The 27,109-nt window shown below is 46.4% G+C and overlaps 1 protein-coding gene across 3 annotated transcripts in view; it reads left to right on the top strand.

Moving 5' to 3' along the window:
• Positions 1-27,109, top strand: part of DOCK1 (dedicator of cytokinesis 1) — a 542,476-nt gene that overhangs the window by 37,261 nt on the left and 478,106 nt on the right. For all 3 annotated transcript variants that reach the window (XM_064269186.1, XM_064269185.1, XM_064269187.1), the window contains exon 2: positions 21,440-21,523. In XM_064269186.1, coding sequence (XP_064125256.1) covers positions 21,440-21,523 — 84 coding nt within the window. The remainder of the gene's footprint in view (positions 1-21,439; positions 21,524-27,109) is intronic.

Genomic DNA, 27,109 nt, shown 5'->3' with positions numbered 1-27,109 from the left:
TCGGTGGTGGCCCGTCGTGGGGGAAGGAGAGGAGTCGGTGGTGGCCCGTCGCGGGGGAAGGAGAGGAGTCGATGGAGGCCCGTAGTGGGGCAAGTGGATGGGCTTGAGGACCCTTGGGAGGCAGTGACTGCTGTGGTGACTAGTTGGTTGTGGGAGAGGCCTGGGTGTGGAGGGTGGTGCTGGTGTCTGGGACCTGCAGTCCTACAGAAGGAGGGCTGCGTGCGGGTAATGCTTCTCCACACCGCCTTGCCTGTGATTCAGGAAGCTGTTGCTGCGTTATACTGTGAGCAATCAGCCCTGCTTGGGAAGGGCTGAGTCTGTTTCTGACCCCTCATCTGGGCCTTTGTGGCAGTATTGCCAGACCCCAACCGCCACTGTGAATGGTAAGCCCGCTTCAGTGGGAAGATTGGGTCGCAGTCCCCATCACTGTGAACTCAAGCAAGCCACCTAGGTGTTTGTCAGGAAAATGGGGCTGACACAGAAGCCACTGATCAGCTTGAGCTTCCCAGGACCTGCCTCGTGCCTGGGGTAGGTCTCAGCCTGGGGTTCAGAGAGCAGCCTGGCCGAGCACTACCCAGGAGCTCGCAGAGAGACCAGTGGGCAGGTGTTACTGCACCAGGGACCCAGCCAGGCTCTGAGCAGAGGCCGGAGGAGGGGGTGCCATCTGGGTGGGGTGATATGTGAGCTGTATTTGGGGGTGAATAGGAGGGAACTTGCCTAGTAGGACTGGGAAAAGGGGTGCCTGGGGGAGAGAGATGAGAGCTGGGTGACGGACCGCAAGTGTGCTGGAGCTGAGTCGGGGGGTCAGGGTGCAGGCTGTGAGTCCTGACGCGCTGGCCTGGTTGTGAAGCAGATCTGGGCAGAGTGTGGGTCAAATCCTGCCCTGCCCAGCCTGTCCCCCACATGTAGCTTGGCTCAGCCAGACTTAAGAGAGACTGGTGCCCAGCATAAGCCTGGGGATGGTGTCTGGCTAAACCTTTCCTACATGAGCAGGGCTCTCAGAAGGCTCCATGGCACGGGTAAGTCTGGAAGACCCCCTGGTGGTGGGTATTTCTAAGGTTGCTGTTCCCTAGGAGGAGTCCCTGGGTGGTGCAAACGGTTAACACCTTCGGTGGCTAACCAAGCGATCGGAGGGTTGAGTCTACCCAGAGGCACCCAGGAAGAAGGTGCCAACCACCGAAACCCTGTGGAGCACAGTTCAACTCTGCACACTTGGGGGCAGCAGGAGTTGGAACTGGCTCGGTGGTAGCTGGTGGTGGCTTATGATTTTAGCCTCTTGAGAATCCCGGGACTCCTGAGTCCAGCAGTGCAGCTAAGATTGACCTCACACTTCTTGTCCCTGGAAAGGCGTCTGAGCTCCTCTTGGCCAGCGCTCCCTCAGAAGGGAAACTTGACCCACCTCGGGCCCCTGTCCTGGGGTAGGGACTGTGTGCCGAGGCTTGGCACGTGCCACCTGACTTGAGCTTCACCACCGGCCTCAGGAGGCCGTAAGCAAGGGGTAGGGTGTGCCGGGGCCAGGAGGAAGGCCAGCGGCAGCTGGTGTGTGCCCAGCGTCTCGGTAAGTGCTGAGTCCAAACCCTTCGTGTTACCCAGGCCCTGGCCCTGGAATACTCTTCTGGATCCGGCCCACCCTTCCCAGGTGATGAGGCAGGTCCTGAAGGGTGTAGGGAAGGTCTTCCTTACCCAGGTGGACCCCATCTCTGCCCCCTGCCTGGCACTCTGTTTCCCTCTCGGGCTTGAGTGCTGACCAGTCTCAGTATGGTCCCTGAAGATGCCTATTATGTGGGCTCTGGGTGCTGGGCTTTGGGGACATGGGCTTTACACCCCTCCTGCCCTCATGTAGCCCTGCTGAGTCAGGAAGGTGGGAGCCACAGTAGGGCCCCTGGGCCATGTGCTGCCTTTGGGAATTAAAGAAGGGCGCCCCCTTGGGGTGGTCATAGCCTTGCTCAGTGAGCACCCTTCCAATTGTCCATGGGTGGACCGGAACAGGTGGGCCGGTGAGGGGAGGGGTATACCTGTATGGGATCTGTTCTTGTGAACCCCCTCTTGCCTCAGGGCATCAGTAGCTCCTGTTTTATCTCAGAGGAGCAGGGGTACAGATGCGGCGCCGATGTATCTCCGGGCCTGATGTGAGCACGGGGTGTTGAATGTCCCATCTGCACTAGAACTCTAAATTCATGCCAGACAGAAGAATGGGGAGTTTGATGAATGCTGGAGGGGAAAACGATTTCTCGAGAACATTTCACCCAAAAAGAACTTTGTGGCAAGGTTTACCTGTGACAGTCCTGGTGTGATACTAGATGCTATTTTGTGTGACTTTTGTTTTGACATCTTTCTGCATGGTTTTATGAGACCTATTCAAGGAGTGACAGTGGGAGAGGAGCCAGGGAGGAAAAGCTGTGTCCTTCTGCCGTGCAGAGCACATGGCCCTGTGTCATGTAGCCAGGCAGTGTAGTGGTTAGGGCCGCGTGGAATGGATTCCGACTGCCTGGCCCCCAGACCTGATTTTTCCCACTTTCTACACCCATGACTTTGAGCAGGCAACTTAAGATCTCTATGCCTCAGTTTCTTCACCCGTGAAATGGGGATAATGATAGAATCACCTCCCTTGTAAGGTTGTTGATATTTAAATTAGGTAATCCTTGAGGACCTTTCAGCTTGGCTCCTTCATCAGTAAGGCTTTAGCTGCTGTCCTTACAGTTATTGATAGTTGCACCATTATTTGGAGGCCTGGCTTCCAGTTGGAGTCCCTGGGTGACGCAAAGGAGTCCTGGTGGTTTGGTGGGTAAGCACTTGGCTGCTAACCTAAAGGTCGGTAGTTCAAACCCACCAGCTGCTCCACAGGAGAAAGATGTGGCATTCTGCTTCCATAAAGATTACAGCCTTGGAAACCCAATGGGGTGGTTCTGCTCTGTCCTACAGGGTCACTGTGAGTCGGAATCGACTCTATGGCAGTGGATGGGGTTATGTGGTGGTACAAACGGTTAACGCGCTTGGCTGCTGACTGAAAGGTTGGAGGTTCAAGTTTGCTTAGAGGTGCCTGGGAAGAAAGGCCTGGCATTCTACTTCTGAACAAAACCCCAGGTGTTGAAAACCTATGGAGCACAGTTCTACTCTGACACACATGGGACCTCCGTGAGTTGGAATCGTTTCTTTTTGACTTCCAATTAGAGTTCCATCAGAGCTTATCTGTGTCACTTGTGTCTGCCCTTCGAGCTTACAGGAAGTTGTTGGAGATCGTGAGCTCTTTGGGGTGTAGGAATTCTGTCTTGTTAAAGTCCATCTACCCCCGGGTGCTTACCAGGGTGTTGGGTGGTGAACATACCCCGTTTGCTGGCCTGACTTCACTGTGTGGTCTTGGGTGAGTGGACCCTGGAGTTGAGATGGAAAGGCAGCCTGTCTTCTGGACTGTGGCTCCCTTCATGGGATTGATGGAGCTGTCCTTTCATCGTGTCTCAAGGACTTTCTGGAGTCAGGGAATGGGGACTTTGACACTGTCTACAATTGTCACAGCCCCTTTGAAGCAAAGGGCATTGGTTGTAGAGAGAGGGACTCTGAAGCCTTTGTTGTGGAAGCAACGGCATAGTTACTCTTTGTCTGAGAGGGCAGAGCGTGCCAGGGAGGGCTGTTCTCACAGCTCCAGGTCCCATGATGCCCTGCAGTGGGTCAGCCAGCACACCCTCCTTCCTCCTGTTATTTGCCTCAGTTTTTCTGTGTGGAAATGGGAACACCCCCTTCATAGAGTTGACATGGGATCGAATGAGGAAATGCATGAAGTGTTTAGTGGAGTGCCTGGTCTCAGTAAGTGTGGAATGAAGGTTAACTACGATCATTACTATGATGATGGTGATGGTAGTGATAGTGATGTTGTCGGTGGTGATGGTGGTGGTAGTGGTGGTGTTGGTGGTGGTGATAGTGGTGGTGGCAGTGGTAGTGGTAGTGTTGTTGTAGGTGGTGATGGTGGTAGAGTTGTAGGTGGTGATGGTGATAGTGGTAATGGTGGTAGTGGTGGCGTTGTAGGTGGTGATGGTGGTGGAGGTGATGGTGGTGGCAGTGTTATAGGTGGTGATAGTGGTGGAGGTGATGTAGGTCGTGATGGTGATAGTGGTCTTGGTGGTGTTACAGGTGGTGATGGTGGTGGAGGTGATATTGTAGGTGGTGACAGTGATAGTTGTAATGCTGGTGGTGGTAGTGGTGTTATAGGTGGTGATCGTGGTGGTGGTGGTGTTGTTACAGTTGGTGATGGTAGAGGTGATGTTGTAGGTGGTGATGATGATAGTCATGGTGGTGGTGGTAGTGTTATAGGTGGTGATGGTGGTGGAGGTGATGGTGGTAGTAGTGTTGTTATAGGTGGTGATGGTGGTGGTGTTGTTGCTGGTGGTGGTGATGACACAGTTGGTAGAGTCTCCGATCTTTCATGCCAAATGGCTGTGGGGTAAGGGCCTCATAGAAAAAGTATGGGTAGGGTATCCCTCATTTGTGGTTGGGATTTTCTTGGGAACTGTTTTGGGGTATGTCATGGTTATCTAGTGCTGTGATAACAGAAATACCATAAATAGGTGGCTTTAACAAAAAGGAATTTATTTTCTCAGAGTTTAGGAGGCTAGAAGTCCAAATTCAGGGTGCTGGCTCTAGGGGAAGGCCCTGTGTCGGCTCTGGAGGAAGGTCCTTGTCTCTTCTGAGCTTCTTTTCCTGGATGATCTTTTTGTGGCTTGGCATCTCTCTTCCCCCATCTCTGCATCATAGTTTACTTGTTTAGTCTTTTTTATATCTCAGAAGAGATTGACTCAAGAGGCACCCTATGCTAATTCTCATTAACAAAGACAACCAGTTTCCAATTAGGATTATAGCCACAGGCATAGAGGTTAGGATTTATAACACATGACTTTGGGGGACACGGTTCAGCCCATAACAGGGGAGGAACTTCTTCTCGATGTGTGTTGGCGGGAGGGTGTTTTGTACTCTCAGTGGGTGCCCATGTCTCAGTGGCACGCTGTGGATGACGGGGGTGAAACAGCGGTGAATCGCAGGGAAACGAGAGTTTTCCGATGTCAAATCTGATGGAAACATCAAAAGTTAAAAATGGAACAGACAAATAGAAAGAGCGGAGTGATGATCAGTGTTTTGCTCAAACCAAAAACCAAACCCGTTGCCACTGAGTCGATTCCAGAGTAGAACTACCCCATCGAGTTTCCAAGGAGCGCCTGGTGGATTTGAACTGCCGACTCCTTGGTTAGCAGCTGTAGGACTTAACCACTACGCCACCAGGGTTTCCTGTGCTTTGCTCAGCACGTTAAAAAAAATCCTGACACACCTTGCCTGCTGCGTATCATGGCGGGCACACTGTTGTGGGCATTTTCTGAGATGGAGTCTCTCCTGCTTCCCTTTATCCTCCTCTGCCTTTGTCCTGTTCAGCAGCAACTCTATAAGCAAGCAAATAGGTTTTTATAGCCTCTTGCTAAGTATTTCTCATCTCTTGCTAAGTATTTCTACCACGGTGCAAAAGCAATTTTACTATGTGGTGCTGTATTTTTATAGTCAATTGAAATGACTGTTAAAATATCACATGCTCGTGAGCCTCCCAGTTGCTCTGCTGAAGAGTATTGACCTTGTAGAACAGGGCAGCCGAGTCCTGGAAGGAGAAACCTTGGGGACCAGGGTGGGCGGGTGCCACAGGTGTGTGACCTGAGTGGTCCCGAGGGGACCCGCGCATATAAGGTGCCGTGCTTAGTTTAAAGCTCTGCAATCTCCATCTTGAAATTTTTTTTTTTATTGTAGTAAATATATAGGTAAGCAGATATTTGCCATTTCAGCATTCTTTATGTGTACAGTTCAGTGACATTAGTTGTGTTCATCAGGCTGTGTACCCGTCACCCGTATTTGTTTCTAAATTGCTCCGTGTCTTTTAACAGGAGCTCCGGGTTCTCTAAGCAGTGAGTCCCCGTTCCCCCTTCTACCTGCCCCTGGTTACCATTAATCAACTTTGATCTCTGTAAAAAACCAAAACCAAACCCACTGCAGTTGAGCTAATTCTGACTCATGGCGGCCCCATGTGTTACAGAGTAGAACTGCTCCATAGAGTTTTCTTGGCTGTAATCTTTACAGAAGTAGATCTCCAGGCCTTTCCTTTTCACTAGCATTGGGTGAGTTTGAACCACTGTCCTTTCAGTTAGTAGCCAAGCACAAACTGTTTGCACCACCCAGGGACCTCTTGGTCTCTATATTGTTGTTGCTGTGTGCCATCTTTACGGGAGCAGATCACCAGGTCTTTTCTACCACGGAGGTGCTGGTGGGTTTGAATCTCTGACCTTTTGTTTAGCAGCCGAGTGCTTAGCTATTGCGCCACCGGGGCTCCTTCTTGGTCTATATGCAGTTTCCTATTCCAGTATTTCACACAGTGGGATCATTCAGTATCTGTCCTTTTGTGTCTGACTTCTTTCACTCAGCACCACCTTCCCACAATTCATCCATGTGGTAGCCTGTATCAGGACTTCATTTCTCGTCATGGTGATTGAGATTTTAAATAATTGTTTAACAAAGGACTTTGCATTTTCATTTTGCACTTGCCTTGCAAATTACACTGGTCTTGTTGCGGACTCTGTTTAGGCTCACTGGGTGCTGTGTTGCACCCCAGTCACCTTCAAGGGCATAAAGGTTTGGCCAGGTGTTTAGCACCCTGATGGGGAAGACAGGATTCCTGGCTGGGCCGGCTCTGGGGCAGAAGAGCTTTCTGAGCAGCAAAGTGTCAGGAGGGCGGGACTCTTCCAGGCCTGGATGTTTTTTTAACGCCCCTTGGTGAATTTGTATTCATGCCTGAGTGCCCATGCTACATGAGGTCTGTGAGTGGGTTCTGTGGCCTGCCCTGAGAGTGGCACCCAGCCAACACCTCTCTCGGTGGACACTTGTGACATCCTCCAGTGTCTTTGTGCACTTTCCAGGGAAGGCAGACTTATCAAATGGTTAGCTAAGGAGACTCATAGGCATGGTAGGTGGGCCTGACGATGCACGGGGTAGGCCCTTGGACCAGACTGCAGTCACACCTGCAAAACCAGCAACAGCGCCAGCTTGCCCAGAGCACCCACCGCCAGGCCTGGGGCTCCCTCCTCGCACATGTGGACTTGCCTCTGCCCCGCACATGGTGGCATCTGGGCGAGGCCCAGCTGTGATTGCCCATGTTGAAGCTCTAGTCCTGCAACAAGGAGGTGGTATCTGGGCCTGGCCTGGGGGTGCTCATTAGCAGTTAGCATCCAAATGGGGTGAGCAGGCTCTCTCTTTTGAGCATAGCCCTCTGTTGGCTGGTGGGACTGGGGTGTCAGCTTTCAGGCCCTGTGTCTGAGGCCCTGCAGGGTATCAGCATCTCCCCTCTGTTTTTGTCCTTCCAGAAATGACTGTACCAGGTCCTGGTCTAGCAGAATTAGAGGAGTGTGGGGCTCAGAAGGGGAGGGCAGGGGCCAGGAGGAGGGCGCTGTCTTTACAGGAAAGCAGGTCCCCACCTTGGACGTGAGCCCCTTTTAATGGACGCTGATGTTTATTGTGCAGTCCCTGGTGGTGCAGTGGTTAAGTGCTCGGCTGTTAACTGAAAGATTGGCGGTTCGAACCCACTGGCCGCTCAGTGGGAGAAAGACGTGGCGGTCTGCTTCTATAAAGCTTAATGCCTTGGAAACCCTATGGGGCAATTCTGCCCTGTCCTGTAGGGTCATTATGAGTTGGAGTTGACCTGACAGCAGTAGGTTTGGTTTGGGAATACTGGTCAACAATAGAAAAGAACCAGCTACTGTTAATCTACCTGGATGACTGTCAAGAACATTATGGCGAGAAAAGAAGCCAGTCATGACAGAGAACAGACGTGATTCCATTTGTATAAAGTCCGAGAATTACCAAAACATCTGTGTTGATAAAACAAAAAACTCGTGCTGTCGAGTTGATTTTGACTCACAGCGATCCTACAGGACAGCGTAGAACTGCCCCACTGGGTTTCCAAGGAGTGGCTGGTGGATTTGAACTGCACCTTTTGGTTAGTAGCCGAGCTCTTAACCACTGCGCCACCAGGGCTCCTTTATGATGACAGAAATTAGAAAGTGGTGGTGGGGTAGGGAAATTGCCTAGAGAGAGGCGTAGAGAGCACTTTCTGGAAATCTTGTTTTTGATGTACGTGGTGTATCCAAACCAGAACCAGATCTGTTGCCGTCGAGTCGATTCCAACTCATAGTTGTCAAAACTCAATGAGCTGATCAGCTAAGATTGTATACTTTATCATATCCCCTAAAAATCCATGTGTATCAGTGTATCTATGCACATGTTGTATTTATATATGTATGTATCCTCGTTGTTTTGGGGCTCACTGCATCATTGAACTTTTCTTGTATTTTGAGATGTTAGATACATACCACTGTGTTCATGTAGGAAACCCTGATGGTGCAGTGGTTAAAGTGCTTGGCTGCTAACCAAAAGGTCAGCAGTTTGAATCCACCAGGCGCTCGCTGGAAACTCTGTGGGACAGTTCTACTCTGTCCTTTGGGTCGCTATGAGTTGGGGTTGACAGCAAGGTTATTTATTTTTTTTTAATCATCTTCATGTAATATGCAGGATGTCACTTTTTTTTACCCAGTGGGTTTAAATCCTTAGGTTTGCTGGGTGTCAGGAGCCAGCTGCATGGTGGCAGGTAGAAAGGGAAGTCACAGCTTGCGGGGACCACAGGGGGACCTGTGTTTGGCGTCTTGGCATAGTGTGTTTTCCCACGTTTCTACAGAAGCCGACTGGGACGATGAGGATGTCTTAACTTCCATGACAGGAGGGTGGAGTGTGGAGACCATTGGGCAGCCTGTGGCCCCTTGGGAAAAGCAGGAAGTTTTCTCAAGAGGGCACGGGAGAATTAGTACCCTGGAATAGAGGCCACAGAGCACTAGCGGCTTCACCCTGATTCAGCGGTTTGGGGACTATGTGGACCCATCTTCCTTCACAGGCCAGTGTTGCTCGGTGCTCTGCTGTTCTGCCCCACCCAGGCCTTTTCTTTCAGACAAACATTCTTCCACCAGGGGAGCTGCCATCCCAGCCCAGATGTGACCAGCTCCTGCCTTGCGGCCTGTCGGAGCAGAGCAAGGTGTATGTTTGCTAAAGAGGCACCGTGTGGCCAGTGCTCTTGGTCCCATTTGCTCTCATGAAACCCTGCATTTAGGTGTTGACATTGTCTTGGCTAGCCAAGACCCCAGTCTGATTATCAGCTTTTAATGTGAAATAAACTCCAACAAACCCACAGTATTCTCCACTGCCTTTAGGTTTCAGGTAGTAGTTTTGCCACTGTGAATTCCTGTGTTGGTTTATTCAGTGATTCACTCACTGAATGTTTGTGTCAGTGTAGGGGCCAGGCTCTGTAGGGCTTGGATACAGAGATGGACGAGGTGCAGGGTGCTGGGAAAGAAGTCAGGAGCAAGAGGGGAGGGGAGAGGGCTAAGAAGAGCTGTTCTCGGCGTGGGAAGCAGGAGGAGGGAGGTCCTTACTCATGGCGCCATTTAACAAATGTTTACTGGCACCTTTTACATAAGAGGAGCCCTGGCTGCTCAGTGGTTAAGTGCTTAGCTGCTAACTGAAAGGTTAGTAGTTCGTACCCACCAGCCGCTCCTCAGGAGAAAGATGTGGCAGTCTGCTTCCGTAAAAATTTATAGCCTTGGAAACCCTATGGGGCAGTTCTACTCTGTCCGAGAGGTTCGCTACAAGTTGGAATCGGCTAGACGGCAGTGGGTTTAATTTTTGTTTTTATTTATGACATCATAAGTGCTTCTAGTAGCAAAAGGATGAGTAAAGAGTCCATGTAGGAGGCCGTGCTTAACTCTGTGGTGGGTGGAAAGCAACAGGCAAGGTTTCTGTGCTGAAGTGCTGACCTGGAGTAGCACGCCAGGTGAAGAGGGGGAAGAAAGGGCATTCCAGACAGATGGAACTGTTGGGATGCAGGCCTGAGGTGGGAGGGGACAGGACAATGGGTTCAGTGTACCACAGCTCCCCTGTTCACCTTTCTGTAATGACAAAGGCTCCCCCCTTGATTGCTGGCTTTATTGGTGGATATTATATGTATGCTTTTTTTTTTAATGATATGCTGAGTCTTAGCCATAGAGAAGAACAAATTGCATTCTGAAATGTTCTCTTTGCTCTTCCCTTCCTCCAGCCGTCGCCATTCGTATAAGACTTAATGCTATGGTGCAGGTATGGAAGGAGGGGAGAAGGAGGAAACTCACTTTCTGCAGAATAAATAGCTCCAGCAATTTCCCTGAAGCCCAGGAGGAGCTGTAGAGGGGACTCGGTAACTGAATCTTATCATGTAGCAGCACGGATGTATGATTCTAAGTCAAATTTTTCTACCCTTGTCCTTTTCTTCCTTTGTGTCCCCAGTGGTGGGGACCTGGCCAGCCCCTGCCCCAGGTGAGGTCCCCAGGCCTGTATGCTTTTCCCTGCTCCTGTCACCCTCCAGGTAGAACCTGGGAAAATGTGAGTACCGGCCAGGTTTACAGGAGAGAAAGTAAGACAGGCTTTGTTCCGTCTTTGGTTCCACTGAGGATCTCATTGGGCCAGCCCCTGGTCCCACGTGGTGCCTTGGCTGCAGTGAGCCCTTTGGGGCTGGCCACTGGCCAGGTTTGGCTGGGGCCGCATGAGGTGAGGTCACTGTATATCCCCATGGCCTGACTGGGTAAGTGCTGGGTTATCTCGAGGCATGTATTTTCCCAAGTTGCAATAACCTTTCTGCCTTGAAGAAGGATGATTAAAGAGATTAAATCTCTTTCTGTATCTCGTCGCTACGCCTCTTTGCAGCTGAGCAAAATTAAATGCAAAAATAGATAATTTGTAGATCAGCTCATCTTTTGCTTATTTGTGAGTGGATTTCCAAAGACCATCAATATTGGGCCAATGGCTTTCTATCCTGGGACTGACTTTATGAAAGACGAAAATGTACAAAAATGGATTCTTACTTTTTCTGTCATAGAAAAGCAATGAATGCCTGGTTTCATAAAGCTGACCCTGGTTCAAAATCCCGTATACTTCTTAAGCAACCAGCACATTTTGGGCACTGTGACCTTTTGGACTAGATCAAGATAAGATAGTTGTTGGCTAGTTGTGGATAAGGCATGCAGTGATATTTTATACTGTAGAAAGATATTAAAATATCTTTGAATTGTGCCTGTCAGTTCAATTAGAATTTGAGAAAGGGCTCTTTTATATATTTCTTTTCACACTCTTATCTTCACCATCCCTCCCACCTGTTTCCATCCAGAAGGCAAAAAGAAATACTGAATAAAAAAAGACAGTTCCTTTATCTTTCCATGCCCCTGCTCCATTTCTATAATTATTTAGATGAGTTCCTTGATTCTCATATCCAAACATTGCATGCAGTCCTACCTCAGGGGATTGTATTGGCACAGAAACCATCTCTGTATTCCTAAATAAGAAAGATAGCAACCAAGAAAGAATAACCTTGGTGACCTTGAAAGTAATATACTTTTTAGGAACGTGGGGTGTTCTATCAAACACGTACATGCAGATGCAATGGGAGGTGTCCTTTGACCTTGAATGTGTTTTCCCTTGCTTCCCTATGTGCTCCCTCCTCCTGTTCAAGCCTGATGCATCAGATCAGGTGAGGGGGGCTGTTGAACCCACTGGAGTCTGAATGCTTCGAAGCTTAAAGCAACAGGAAATGCTAAATCCAAACTTTGCTTATTTGCCTTAGCAGGTTTTTTTTTTTTTTAATTCATTGTATCTTTAAAAAATATTAGAGAGAACGCTTTTTTAAAAAAAGTCTTTATTTTGTTATTGTTTAGAATATACACAGCAAAACACACACCAACTCAATAGAGACAACACTTTTAGTAGTGTTGTTAGACACAAGCTCTAAGAGCCTGCCTGCATTCCTTCCTTCGTTCCTACCATATTCATCCATCTGTCCATCCATCCTCCCACTGACCCACCCACCCATCTGTCCATCTGTCCTTCCCCCGTCCATCCACCCATCTTTCCCATCCACTTGCCTACCCATCTTCATTATCCATCCACCCATCCACCCACCTATCTGTCCGTCCATCCACCCACCCATCTTCTCCATTCATCTACCTATCCACCCACCCATCTTCTCCATTCATCTACCTATCCACCCACCCATCTTCTCCATTCACCTACCTATCCACCCACCCATCTTCTCCATCCATCTACTTACCCACCCACCCATCTTCTCCATCCATCCACCTACCCATCCACTCATCTTCTCTATCCATCCACCTACCCATCCACTCATCTTCTCCATCCATCCATCCACCCACCTATTTTCTCCATCCATCCAACTACCCATCCACTCATCTTCTCTGTCGATCCATCCACCCACCCATCTTCTCCATTCATCCACCCACCCACACATCTTCTCCATCCATCCATCCATCCACCCACTCAGTATTTGAGGTCCTGCTGTGTGCCAGATGCTGTTAGGTACTTGACAAAGTCAGACATGGGTTTTGTCTTTGAAAAGCTCACAGTTGAGTGGAGGAGACACAAGTGAAGAGATGATAAGGTACAATGGAGTAAGCACTCCGATATCAGCATGACACGACACTGGGTGGCATTAACCCTGCTTTAGCAGCTCTGCCCCTGAATCAGAGAGGTGGGGGTTGGGCTACAGGTCATAGAAGAGTGGTACCCCAGGGCTCCAGTCTTGTTTTGAAGACAGCTATTAGGACACCCATCTCCGCCTCCAGTATGGAATAGGGGGCTGTTTTCTGTCTCAGGGTCAAGTTTGAGGGATGTGTATAATGTCCTGATTCTTTCTATGTGGAGTTTCCTGGATGTGCTTACTATAGGGACCAGTGTGTGAAAGGGTTGTTGCTTAAGAGACCCAGCTCAGCTTGTCCTTCCCACACCTGCCCCAGCCCAGCACTGGCCCAGAGTTGGCCCGATGGAGGCCCCAGAAATGCTGAGTGCATACTCCTGGCGTGTGGGGGGTTTGTGTACCCTCAGGAGAGGCAGAGGGCCGTTTATGAAGCCCTGTGGGGGCATAGACAGCAGCACCCTGGCCTCGTTTACATTTTCCCAGCCCCAAGAAGATATGTGCTGTTAAACTTCATCTTTTCCAACTAAAGGCAAGACAAAGGGAATGAAATTGCAAACAGCAATTAATTTTCACAAATTGACTTTTTGGAAGAATTAATGAACTTTTAAATTGCTTGAAATCATGAAATCGTGTTTCAGAGGGATAGTGTGTGGGATAGATGGACACGCTGAGCTGAGCCTTTTTTTTTTTTACATCTTTTTTTATTGTACTTTAGATGAAGATTTACAGAGCAAATTAGTTTCTCATTAAACATTTAATACACATATTGTTTTCTGACGTTGGTTGCCAACCCTACGATGTGTCAACACTGTCCCCTCCTTGACCTTGGGTTCCCCATGAGCTGAGTAGATTTTGAGATGGAATGATGGTCGAGCCCACGCCTTCAGTGGTGTAAGGAGGCTTTGAACCTGAAAGCTAATGTCGGTTATGTCATTCGACTGGAAAGACCCAGAGCAGGGCTGGGCAAGCCAATGTTGTGTCTCTCTTTCTATTGATGGAGTAAGTCTCGGGCTCCTGGATCTCTTTGCCATGGACAAGCTCATTTTGAAGAGGAAGAAATGACACAGCTTTTGCTTTCACTCTATTGCAAAGGGCACAGGAAGGAATACTTTGTGATCCAGGTAAATTCAGTGAGCGCCTGCAAGGTGTTGTGTTTGCTGGTGTGGGAAGTCCAACGTTTAATAATGTTTGCCTCCTATCTTAGTTGTCTAGTGCTGCTGTAACAGAAATACCACAACTGGGTGGCTTTAGCAAACAGATTTATTTTCTCACAGCTCAAGAGGCTAGAGGTCTGAATTCAGAGCGCCGGCTCTAGGGAAAGCTTTCTCTCTCTGTCAGCTCTGGGGGAACATCCTTGTCTCTTCAGCTTCTGCTTCCTGGTTTCTTGGAGATCTCCATGTGTCTTAGCATCTATCTTCCTCCATCTCACTTGCTTAATTTGCTCATTTTATACCTTGTATGAGATTGACTCAAAACATACCCTACACTTACCCTACCTCATTAACATAACAAAGACAACCTGTTCCCAAATGTCATTATGACCACCAAGGCCCAAAACCAAATCCATTGATGGCCTGTTGATTCCAACTCATAGCGACCCTATAGGATAGAGTAGAACTGCCCCATAGGGTTTTCAAGAAGCGGCTGGTGGATTCAAACTGTGGACCTTTTGGTTAGCAGCCAAGCTCTTAACTACTACACCACCAGGGCTCCAATCACAGGAACAGAGGTCAGGATTTACAACATGTATTTTTTGGGGGGACACAATTCAACCTATAACACCTCCCTTAAGGAGTTTGTGGTCTGGTGGGAGAGACAGACAAACAACTCTACAAGGTCATGTGGTATCACAGAGCTGATAGGAAATTTTGAGAGCAGGCAGTCAGTTCAGGTACGCGTGTACCTAATTCTGGTGCGGGGGAGAAAGTTGGAATTCATAAGGACCACGTGAAGGAAGTAGAATTTCAGAAGTGGGATTTTCAGAAGTAGAGGGAGGAAGGGCATTCCCAGTGGAGGAGCTTGAAGCATGATCTGGGAGGGAAGAGAGGGCTGCTGGGTGGGGCTGGAGGCTGGTGAGCGAGGGGAGATGAGGTTGGAAAGGTATGTTGAGGTCAGATCCTGGAGGGCTCTCCATGTCGAGCTGAAGAATTCTGCCATTACTTAGAAAACCGCGGGAAATGGTGCCGTGTCTTGAAGTGAGATTTCGGAAAGTCAGCTCCAATGGTGGGGAGAAGAGAAGAGAGTTTATGCAGGGCAAATGGATTAGAGATTATTCTTTCATTTTCCTAAGACGTGGCGAAGGCTTGGGCCAGGCAGCATACTTCCTAAGCAATGGGCATGTTTTGGGCACTGTGACCTTTTGGACTGGATCGAGATTAGGTAGTTGGTGGCTACTTGTGGATAAGGCATACAGTGATGTAGTACACTGAAGAAAGATTAAAATATCTCTGAATTATGTCTATTGGTTCAATTAGAATTTGAGAAAAGGCTCTTTTATGGATTTCTTTTCTCTCTCATCTTCACCGTCCCTCCCACCTGTTTCCATCCAAAAGGCAAAAAGAAATACTGAATAACATACGACCGTTCTTTTACTGTGCCCCTGCTCCATTTTATTTGACTGCTCTCACATCAGGAAAACACCGTAGTCCATCAACCCATTTAACAAGCGCAAGAGCCAAGTCCTATGGAGGAGTGGTGACTCGCTCATGGTGACATGGTGAACTGATGGCAGCTCCGAGACCCTGTGTTTTACCTTCCAGGCTGTCTCCCCGCCGGCTTAAACCAACACAAATTTATTATCTTAGAGTTCTGGGGGACAGAAGTCCAAAACCAAAGTGTTGGCTGGACTGTGCTGCTTCTGGAGGCTCTTGGGGAGAATATGTTTCCTTGTCTTTTCTAGCTTCTAGAGGCTGCCCACATTCTTTGGCTTGTGGCCCCTTCTTTTATTCAGTCCAACCTCTGCTTTTGTCGTCATACCTTCTTTCTGACTCTGATCCTTCTGCTTCTGTCTTATAAGGTCGCTTGTGATTGCATAGGACTTACCCTGACAATCCAGGATAATCTCCCCATCTCAATATCCTTAACTTGATCACATCTGCAAAGTCCCTTTTGCCATGTCAGATAACACATTCACAGCTTCTGGGAATAGGATGTGGACATCTTTGGGGGATTGATCATTATTCTCTCCACTATGCCCTTGTCAAGTACTCTTACTGGATTGTTTTGGCAGTAACAGAGAGGTTGGCTGTTTGAATCCACCCAGCAGTGCTGAGGAAGAAAATCCCGGTGATCTACTTCTGTAGGATTCCAAACCAAGCCCATTGCCTTCGAGTTGATTCCAACTCATAGCAATCCTATTGGACAGAGTAGAACTGCCTCATAGAGTTTCCAAAGAGTGTCTGGTGGATTCAAACTGCCCAACTTTTGGCTAGCAGCTGTAGCTCTTAACCATTATGCCACAGGGTTTCCTCTATAAGATTACAGCCATTGGAAATTCTATGAAGTGCAGGTCTACTCTGAAACACGTGGGGTCGCCATGAGTTGGAATTGCCTGGATGCCAACGGGTTTGGTTTTGTTTTGTTGGTAAGTAGAGCATAGGCCGGACTGGTGGTTGAGCAATGAGTATCCTGGTATTGGCTCTGCTGTGGATTTGGGGCCAAGTGCTTAACCCTCTGAGGCTGTTTTTCTTCATCTAAAATAATGAGTCTTCACAGACCATTTGATAGTTAAACCAGATGTGTCATGTATGGAATCTTCACCACTGCTTTTTATACTGTCTAACTCTGTGGTGGTGGGGGGCCCTTAAAGATGAAAGAATAAGGAAGGAATTACGTGTCTGTGCCTTACAAACACATATGTGCCTGAACGTATCCCCATTTGATGTGTTCATCCTATTTCATTTTTATTATTTTTGACGTGTTTGTTTTTTCCACTTCTATAGCCCAGTAGGCATGCTGGCAGGGATGCTGTTAAGAATGGTGATAAATGCATTATGGCTCCTAGAGGCTTAGGAATATGGTTATATTGAACTGCGGACATTTCACATATGCTCCGAGTTTCCGCCACCTGATGTGGCCATTTCTTGTTAAAGAGTCACATAAAATGCTAAATAAACTTAATAACTCCTAATAACCATTTATGTCAGTTGAGGACATTTAAATTTTATGAATTTTTGTGAAGATATAGGATATTACCTGAGAAAGTGACGTTTTCTACGTATGTGTTTTTTGATTGTTTTAGAATTTTTGTGAACATGGGCTAGTATGCTTGCTTTGACTTCTTAAAAATGATTTTGGTAGCAATAGAAGTCTGTAAAACGGTAGAAACTGCCCACAACTACAGTAAGAACCTTCATCTTGGAACCTGTCATGGGCGTTATTTTCTTTAAAATGCGAATACTTCCACAATCCTATGACATCAGTATGGATAGGAAGACAGGCCTGTCGATCTGCTTCTGAAAACTAGCCATTGAAATCAACTGGTTTAGTCTGCTGGAGTGTACATGATGGATGATGGAGAAATTCACTGGGTGATTTTGAAGATGAATTTTACAACTAGTTCAACATCTTACTAGCTAGAATCCATTGGGTGGGGGAGGCGTGAATTTTTTTTTTTTTTTTAGTGGGAGTGGGCTATTTGAATATTATTTGGATCTTGTTATGGATTGAATTGTATCCCCCCAAAATATGTGTTGTAAATCATAATCTGCACCCTGGTGGTTATAATCCCATTTGGGAATGGGTTGTCTTTGTTATATTGATGAGATAGGATTAGTGTACAGTGTCTTGAGTCAACGTCTTTTGAGATATAAAAGAGATTAACAAGCAAGAAGGAGCAGAGATGAGGGAAGAGAGATGCCCAACCATGTGAAGATTGTCCAGGAAACAGATGCTGAAGAGACAAGGACTTTCCTCCAGAGCTGACAGACATAGTCTTCTCCTTGAGCTGACGCCCTGAAGTCGGACTTTTAGCTTCCTAAACTGTGAGAAAACTGTTTGTGAAAGCGATCCACTTGTTATATTTCTGTTGTAGCAGCAGTAGGTAACTAAGACAGAATTTGGTACCAGAAAAGTAGGGTGCTGCTCTAACAGATATCTGAAATGTGGAAGTGGTTTTGGAATTGGAAAGCAGGTACAGGCTGAAAGAGTTTTAAGGTGCCTAAAAGCCTAGGTTGCCTTGAAGTGACTGTTGGTAGAATTATGGATGTCAAGGCAATTCCGATGAGGGCTCAGAAGGAAGTGAGGAGAGCTGTAGAGAAAGTCTCTATCGTCTTAGAGAATCCATACGGTGCCAGCTGCAAAATGGTGCTAGAAATGTAGACATTAAATGTGTTTCTGGTGAGGCTTTAAGAGAAAATGATGAACACGTGACTGGACAACGGAGGAAGGGTGATGCTTCTTAGGCAGTGGCAAAGAGCTCGCCTGAATTATGTCTGAATGTTTGGTGGAAGGTAGAATTTGTAAGTGATGAGCCTGGGTATCTGGCTGAGGAGGTTTCTAAGCAAGATCTTAAACGGGCCACATAGTTTCTCCTTGCTGCTTATAGTAAAATGCGAGAGGAAAGAGAGGGACTTAAAAATGAGCTGTGCAAAATGAAAACAAAACTTTTACAGATTTGGAAAATTCTGTTGTACTAAGGACATATGCCCTAGAATCTTCACCAAGGACGTGTCTACACAATCTTTTGTTAAAGAGATTAAGCCTGTGACTGATAGTTATAATCAACTACCACAGCAGAAAACCCGTCAGTTTAGACTGAAGGAGATAGAGAAAGAACAAAAGGAAAGAACGCTATTTTCCTATTGGAATTCTACAGGCAGGAAACAGGCCAAAGAAGCTACATCTGTTGTCCTCCAAAAAAAAAAAAAAAGAAAAGGGCCATCCCTGGAGCAGCTTGGAGATCAACAAAACTGTTCGAAGGAGCACAGGAAGCGGGGCCTTCTTGGTTTCAAAGAGTGGGGCCACAGCCTCTGGGGTCTCACAGGTGGGGTTGTGGCCTATGGTGTGTCAAAGGGTGGAACACTGGCCTTCTAGGTTTCAAAGAGTCAGATCTTTACTAACTTGGTAACGATGGGGCTGCAATTCAGTTTGACCAAGAGGATGGGCTTCTGCCCAAAACTGAGGGTGTGGGACTACCATGCCCAAGGGGCAGAAAAAAGGGGCCTGCTGGGGCTGAGGGGGTGGGTTGCCATTCAGATAGGTTAGGAGAATAGGGCCGCCCAAAGCCAAGGGAGCAGAGTTGCATCCCATGGGGTGTGGAAGGCGAAGCCCAAGCCCAGGGCTGAGAGACCTCCACCCAGGATCCAGAGAGAGTGGCCAACACCCAGAGTCTGGAGGGCAGGGCCATTGCCTAGATGGTCTCAGAGAGAGTGGCCCACACCCAGAGTCCGGAGGGCAGGGCCATTGCCTAGATGGTCTCAGAGAGAATGGCCAACACCCAGAGTCCGGAAGGCAGGGCCATTGCCTAGATGGTCTCAGAGAACAGAGGATTATTTTCAAATCTTGAGAGCTAATGTAATATGTTCTGCTGGGTTTTGGTCTTGCTTGGTGCAAGTTACCTGTTCCTTCCTGCCAGTTTCTCCCATTTGTAATGGAAATGTCTACCCTGTGCCTGTTCCACCATTGTACTTGGGAGGCAGCTAACTTGTATCTAGATTTCACAGGTTCACGTATGAAGACGAATTTTGCCCCAGGACGGAATACGCCTAAAGTCTCACCCATATTTGATTTAGATAATTCAGAAGATGAGATTTTGGACTTGGACTGGATTTAAGACTTGGGATGATGGGATGGAAGGAATGTGTTTTGCGTGTGGAAGGACATGGATTTTGGGGACCCAAAGGGTAGAATTGTATGGAATGAATTGTGTTCCCCAAAAATGTGTGTTGTAAACCCTAACCTCTGTGCCTCTATAATTCCATTTGGGAATGGGTTGTCTTTGTTAATGAGACAGGGTTAGTATAGGGTGTGTCTTGAGGCAATCTCTTTTGAGATATAAAAGAGATTAAACAAGGAAGCAGAGAAGAGAGGGGGTAAAATAGATGCCAAGATACACAGAAATCTCTAAAGAACTGGGAAGCAGAAGCTGAAAAGACAAGGACCTTCCTCTAGAGTTGAGAGAGAGAAAGCCTTCCCCTAGAACTAGCACTCAGGCTTCAGATTTCTAGACTCCTAAACTGTGTGTTTTAACTGAATGACTTAAAATCAGGAAAGCTGTGCATCAGGGTTTTATCCTTTCATCATACGTATTCGATCTGTTGCTGAGCAAATAATCTGAGAAGCTGGACCATATGAAGAAGAATGGGGCATCAGGATTGGAGGAAGACTCGTTAACAACCTATGATATGCAGATGACACAACCTTGCTTGCTGAAACCGTAGAGAATCTGCACTTCCTGATGCAGATCAGAGACCACAGCCTTCAGTATGGATACACCTCGACATGAAGAAAACAAAAGTCCTCACAACTGACCAGTAAGCGACATCATGATAAACAGAGAAAAGATTGAAGTTGCTAAGGATTTCATCTTACTTGGTTCCACGATCAACACCCATGGAAGCAGCAGTCAAGAAATCAAATGACGTACTGGGCAAATCTGCTGCAAAAGACCTTTTAAAGTGTTAAAAAGCAAAGATGTCACTTTAAGGACTAAGGTGTGCCTGACTCAAGCCATGGTATTTTCAGTCAGCTTATATGCATGTGTAAGCTGGACAATGAATAATGAAGACCAAAGAAGAATTGATGCCTTTGAATTATGGTGTTGGTGGAGAATTCTGAATATACCATGGGCTGCCAGAAGAATGAACAAAAATCTTTCTTGGAAGAAGTATAGCCAAAATGCTCCTTAGAAGCAAGAATGGCAAGACTTAGTCTTATGTGCTTTGGACATGTTATCAGGGGGGACCAGTCCCTGGAGAAGACATCATGCTTGGTAAAGTAGAGGGTCAGTGAAAAAGGAAGACCCTCAGCAAGATGGATGGACACAGTGGCTGCAACGATGGGCTCAAATGTAGTGAAGATTGTGCAGTTGGCATAGGACCAGGCAGTGTTTCATTCTGTCGTATGCGGGGTCGCATTGTGTCGAAGCCGACTTGATGGCACTTAACAACAAAGACGACGTTTAGGAGAAACACAACCCTGTTGCAAAATTTGAGTGGCTTTATGTCAGGGTAAACATTTGAGATTTCAAACGTTTCTTGGTTATTGTCAGTTTTAAGGGCTCCTTGTTAATGTTGGACATGTTCTTTACCTGCTTAGATTGTAATGTAGCTTATTGGCTTAATACCCTCATTAACCATATAATAATTTCTTTTTTTTATCAATTTGGTTTCCAAAGACTATTTTGTCTATGTGTAATTGATTCATAGTTAGAAAAAAGTGATTTCATAAAAAAAAAAAAAAACCCATTAGTAAAAATGAAACTAGTCTATAAAGCGGCAATTAGAATCTTGTTGCCAGCTTCCTCAGTTTTCTTCCTGTTGTAAACTCTGGTGGCGAAGTGGTTAAGAGCTCACCTGCTAATCAAAAGGTTGGCAGTTCAACTCTACCAGGCGCTCCTTGGAAACCCTATGGGGCAGTTCTACTCTATCCTATAGGGTCACTATGAGTCGGAATCAACTCAACGGCAAGGGGTTTGGTTTTGGTTTTATGCTTGTCTGGTGTTCCACGCAAGGAATTTCTCCTATTTACACTGATGACAGTTTATGTTTGTCTGTGGAAGGTAAGGCTACTTCTGTGGGTATCAGAGGGGATGATAAGTGCAAAGACTGAATTTGTTTTGATATTGAAAACAAACAACAATAACCCAGCACGGTCACTTCTATCTCTATTAATCTCTTTTCCTCCTTTTCTTCCTAACAGCTTTTTATAACTATGACGCCAGGGGAGCTGATGAACTTTCTCTGCAAATAGGTGACACGGTGCACATCTTGGAAACATATGAAGGTGAGTGTACACTTTGGTGTTGTGTGTCTGACTGTTGTGGGCAGTTGGCACACTTTTGGACAAAACATTACCCTCTGAAGATAGTATGTGTAATCCTTTTCGTTTCTCAGGTGATCAGTATTTTTATATGATGGATGGCATAGTGGTTAAGAGCTACAGCTGTGAACCCAAAGGTCTGCAGTTCGAATCCATCAGGTGCTCCTTGGAAACCCTGTGGGGCAGTTCTACTCTGTCCTTTATGGTCACCGTTAGCTGGCATCAACTCCGCAGCAATGGGTTTGGTTCAGTTTTATTTCAGGTGGGGGCAGTTAGGGAGACCAGCTTTTATATAAATAGTTCTTTATTCAGATGAACAACTAAAAATTCCCATTTTTATCTCTAAAATCCTCTGTTGAAATTATTGTTTTCGTTTAAAAACTCACTGGTGCCTTTTTTTTTTTTGACAAGTGTATGGAAATGTTGACTGTTAATAGCCACTTCAAAGAAAATACACTTAAGGTTATTTCAGATTTTATTTGTTTTGAAGTGTTAGATGTGAATTAGTGAGTGTTTTCATATGTATTTGTTAACAATATGCCTCAGATGAACCCCAAATTGTCATTTCCTAATTTTCTTTGCTTTCCTGTTTTTTTTTTTTTTTTCAATCTGTGACCCACATTTTCCTAGGGGTGAACAAAGACTGTCACAGTTTTGTGGCCTGTATGTCCCTCAGTGAAGCAATTGTTGTAATAATCCAATAAGTGTACTGTTGGTGACAGTGGCTCTCTGCTGTCCTTGGTTTTTCAGGCAGTTGGTTTTCATATTCAGCGTTTTGTCAGTTATTCGAATGGGTCATCTTTGGTTTTATGCTGCGGTTATTGAGGCAGAGAAGGGAAGCCGTGACGGCATGCTTTTTAGATCTGCAGGTTTTGTAAGATTGTGTTATAGTCGTGGTGACTTTATTTCCTGCTTGAAAGAGTGATTTCCATATAGCATGTGAATAAAAGGTGGTTGAAATTATTTCAACAGCAAGCTTGCTTTTAGATGGGGTTTCACTAAACCCTTCCAAGCAGAAGGTGGGAATGGAGCCAGGGGAGGAAAATGCAGACATCCCACAGGAAACAAAACCAAAAAACAGTTGCAGGCAAGTTGATTCTGACTTGTGGCGACCCCATGTGTGTCAGAGTAGAAGTGTATTCCATAGAATTTCCAGTGGCTGATTTTTTGGAAGTAGATTGTCAAGTCTTTCTTTTGAGGTGCCTTTGGGTGGACTCAAACCTCCGGCGTTTTGGTTAGCAGAGGAGTGCGTTAATCATTTGCACTACCCAAAAATACCCACTTTTGTTGTGTGCCCTGGATTCAGTCCTGACTCACAGCGACCCTATAGGACTGAGTAGAACTGCCCCGTATGGTTTTCTAGGCTGTCATCTTTACAGGAGCAGATTGCCAGGTCTTTTTTCTTGCAGAGCTGCTGGTGTGTTAGAACCACTGACCTTTCAGGGACTCTCGTAGTAATCAGCAAATTGAATTTCAAAGCCTGTCTTTGAAATCTGCTTTGCGCAAGAGTGAAGAGGCTCTAAGCTTCTGCACCCCAGACAAGCTACTACTGGCCATGAGTTCCTCATAGACACCTCTGAAAGCACAATGCTTATTAAAAAAAAAATTCCCTATCTGACTCCTGCTGACTTAGAATTGCATTCCATTCACAACTTTTACCGTAAAAAAGCCCTGTTGGGGGCGGGGGAGGGGAGACTGCATTTAGTGAAGTGTGCCTGGAAGCAGACGTCAAGCTGCAGAGCAGACCCAGCCCTTGAGTGAATGAGCAGTTGTGATGGGCGCCTTCTGCTTGTTTTCAGTTTTTACAGCTGACACTTGGATTTTCTTATCTGCCATGCATTGCCAGTGCTGAGAGGAAACAGAGAGAAATTAAGTAGAGGTTAAGGATCAAACCTCTCAGCTCAGACACTTTCCTGATCTGGAGGAAAGTGCTCTTTTATCTTCTGTATTTTTGCCCCTGGTCAGTTGAAGAAATCCTGCTTAATGAACACCAGGCAGTGATGTCGTTCTGGAGTAGCTAACAAGTGCGGTTCTGGATACAGGAATGGGCACTTGTTGTTCTTGGCGTCATAAGAAACATGTACTCTTCAAATATGGGATTCTAAGGTGGGTCAGCTGTCCTTGTCACACATTTAGCTTTTTCAAAAAATTTATGGCAGACATTGGACTTTTTGGCCATCATCATGAGAGAGTCTTCAAACCAAACCTCGATCCATTCTTTTCAAGTTGATTCAGACTCATATGGACTTTATAGAACCGACTGGAACTGCCACATAGTTCCCTAGGCTGTAATCCTTACGGGAGCAGATCACCAGCTCTTCCTCCCATGGAGCCACTGGGTAGGTTCAAACCACCAACCTTTTGGTTAGCAGCTGAGTGCTTAACCGCTGTGCTACCAGGGCTCCTTACATAGTCTTCACTGAGCATTTATTTTCTGGGCTAGTCAGTCTTCCTAGATTCTGATGAAAATAATTCCAGTCTTTTTAAAGGAACCTTAGTATAAAACAAAATCCCCTTCTTTGACAGTGAACTTTGTGGCGTTAATCACGATCTGATTATTGGGCAGTAATTTTGACTGGGAAACTTGGTGACGTTATTATCATCGAGCAAACGTGGAGTGTTTTACTTCCATCTGTTACGTCTTTTTTTCCTCTTGTACCATTTAAATTTCAGGGATTGTATTAGAGGTTGGTGTGTTCTTTTTCTTCCTATTACTCCTCTAGAAAATTCATTTCTGTTTGTCAAATTCAATTCTCTTTTTCTCTGTGATCCTTTTCAGGGTATAGCTGAGCTTGCTCCAGGAAATACAATTTCTAGATGATCACTCTATTTTAAGGCTCAGAGAACAAATTTACCTTCAAGCGATGGTTAATTTCTTTCTCCCAGGCTCATGAAGGCTTGGTGCCTGCCATAAAGAAAAGGAACTTGACGGATCATTGTGGACTTGGAAAGACCTATAGAGGGTCATTTGAGGCAAGCCCCTGCCTTTACACAGATGTCCATCATCAGCAGCAGGAGAGGCGAGCCAAGGCCACAGATGTTCGTTAAATGACCCTCGTGTGTCCACAATATACTAACCCTGCTGACCATTCCTTTCCAGAAGGATCCCAGGGGCCGGATGCCGTTGCTTTTGTTAACTGCCGTCAGGTCCTGTTGGTCCGTGACTCATGGTGACCCTGTGCGCAACCGAATGGAATGTTGTCTGGCCCTTCGCCACGCCCATGATGGGTTTTGGTTTGGACCGTTGTGATCCATTGGGTTTTCATTGGCTGATTTTTGGTAATAGATTGCCAGGCCCTTCTTTTGAGTCTGTGTTAGCCTGGATGTTGTACCTGAAGGAAATTGCAGGCATGGCACAAAGATTAGGAAATTATTCTTTTGACTGAACTACAACATCAGAACTTAATTTATTCAAAATTTTAAAAGTGATAAGATCTATTTTCTTCCAAAATGCACCTTAATTCTTTTTCTGGCCACCCGCATCAGTTTGCTTGTCAGCTGAAGGCCTTGCAAAGACTGGAAAAGGCAGATGTGTTGCCAAGGCTCCCATCTCAGAAATGGCCACTGAGGCCTCCAGGCCAGCCTCCAACCCAACGGCCATCCTTTGCACCCCATCCCAGGTGGGTCACCACCTGGCACCCAGCCCATTGGAGGAGTGCTGCTTCTTCCCAAGACGATTGAGTTGTCCCCCAAATCTCCACCCATTGGGCTGGTTCTGCTTGCAGAATGGTTCACCCATGATGGCTGTTGGTACTTTCTCTAGCATGCTGATTGTGCTATCTCCTGTAGCATTCTGACTTGGACCACTCCAATAACTGAGCAGTGATAAAGTATTTAAGTTTTCATTACTCTGATTGTTAGTATGTTTGAGGATCTTTTCATACATGCATTTTGGTTTTCTCTTCTATAAACTGTTTATAAACTTTGTTCATGTTTTACTTGGTTGCTGTTCTATTTTGATTTGCTATATTTCCTTGTATATCCTAGGGCATGAATCCCTCGTCAGTTTTTGAAAGGAAAGGGCATATTAATGCTGAAAATGCAGGAAGAATATAATAAAAGGATCAAGAAGACTCCTTTGAATTGATTAAATAGAGCTTTTTTTTTTTTTACCTTCCTCTTTTTTCCATTTTGCTGTCCGTGAATCCTTTGTCACCAGTGGGCCCTGATGAGTCACTGAACTGGACAGAATGTCTATCAGGAGATAATCCTCCAAGTGCATGGTGGAAGTCAAGACACTTTGTATTTGCAGCGCCACCTGATCAACCTACTGAGTCCCCGTACAGAGAACGGGAAGTGGGTTTACGTGGGCATAAGTGGGTCTTTGTAAATCTTTTACAAGGCTTTTGAGAATCTCTGTCTTCTTTTCTGACGCTTAGAAAGAATCTATTTAATTATCTCTGGAGGATATCGTCCTTTGCAGCTTCATTGCTTCCTGGTCTGTAATCACCCCTTGATCGCTGGTTGTTAAAATTACTACATCCAAGAGGGATGGAGGGCAAACCTCTGTAACATTTGTCCATTTTCAGTTCTTTTGGTGCTGTCTAACTCATATATCCCTTGTTTTGGAGGTATGACTTTTGACAGTGTACAAAAACCCAATATTTGGTTTTTCTAGTTTTTTTGCACTTCCCAAGGGCTGTCTGTAATTCTCAGATGGAGTCCTTTAGCTTCTGTGGGGGCAGAGTTGGAATTTGTCTCTGAGCTTTTGACTGACTTCCTGGAAAAGAGGTGGTCTGGAGCAACTTCAAATGTTTGGGATAAGGAACATCTCGCTGATACCATGCAGGAGTAGAGCCACCGGGAGACCGGTTACTGGCCATGTACTTCTTGGCATTTGCAGGACAAGCTTCTGTCCTCAGCTGGATGGGAGGTACTAAGACTGTAATCAGGCTTGGTCCATCGCTGGAGGGACTCTTCCGTTAAACATTTATCTGTGCTCACAGTTCTAGCACGCCCCCTTTATGCTCTTGCTGATTTCTTTTCCTCAGCACATGGAGGGGATGGGAACTTGAGTCTAGGCCAAACCCCAAGGGAGTAGGTGGGCCTGTGTCCCTGGCCTGAGTTTCCTGTGAGGGAACTTTGTATCACAAAAGTACTTTGTGAGATCCCGGCTGCTCCAGGGCAGTGCTCCTCCAAACTGAAGAGGGAGGAAGTGAGCTCTCAATAGGTTTTCTGTTGCTGGACAGTACTTGATGATCAGAGGATGCTGGTATGGGCACTTGCCAGTGACCTTGACCCAAGTTAGGCAGAGGGAGAGAGGGGAAAATATATGAAACAAGGAGCCTACTTGGGGACAGTTGTCAAAAGGACAAGGCCTCTTCTTGGAACTGTGCTTCTTAATTTCAGATTGCCCAGCTTCTAGGCCAAGAAAAGAAAATGGGCAGGAAGGAGTTGGAGGTCTCTGTGAAGGTTACCAGCCATGCTGAAAGTCCCCTTTGAAGTGCTGTTTACGAAACCCCTAAATTATCTCCAAAGTGTTGAATTCTGGTGACAGTTCTGGTAACTTTACTGGTTATGCAAGAATACGAGTTCTGTATAACTCACAGT

This window comes from Loxodonta africana, chromosome 16 (assembly GCF_030014295.1).
Source record: "Loxodonta africana isolate mLoxAfr1 chromosome 16, mLoxAfr1.hap2, whole genome shotgun sequence".
Classification (NCBI taxonomy): Eukaryota; Metazoa; Chordata; class Mammalia; order Proboscidea; family Elephantidae; genus Loxodonta; species Loxodonta africana.
This window is presented reverse-complemented; position numbering and strand designations above follow the sequence as displayed.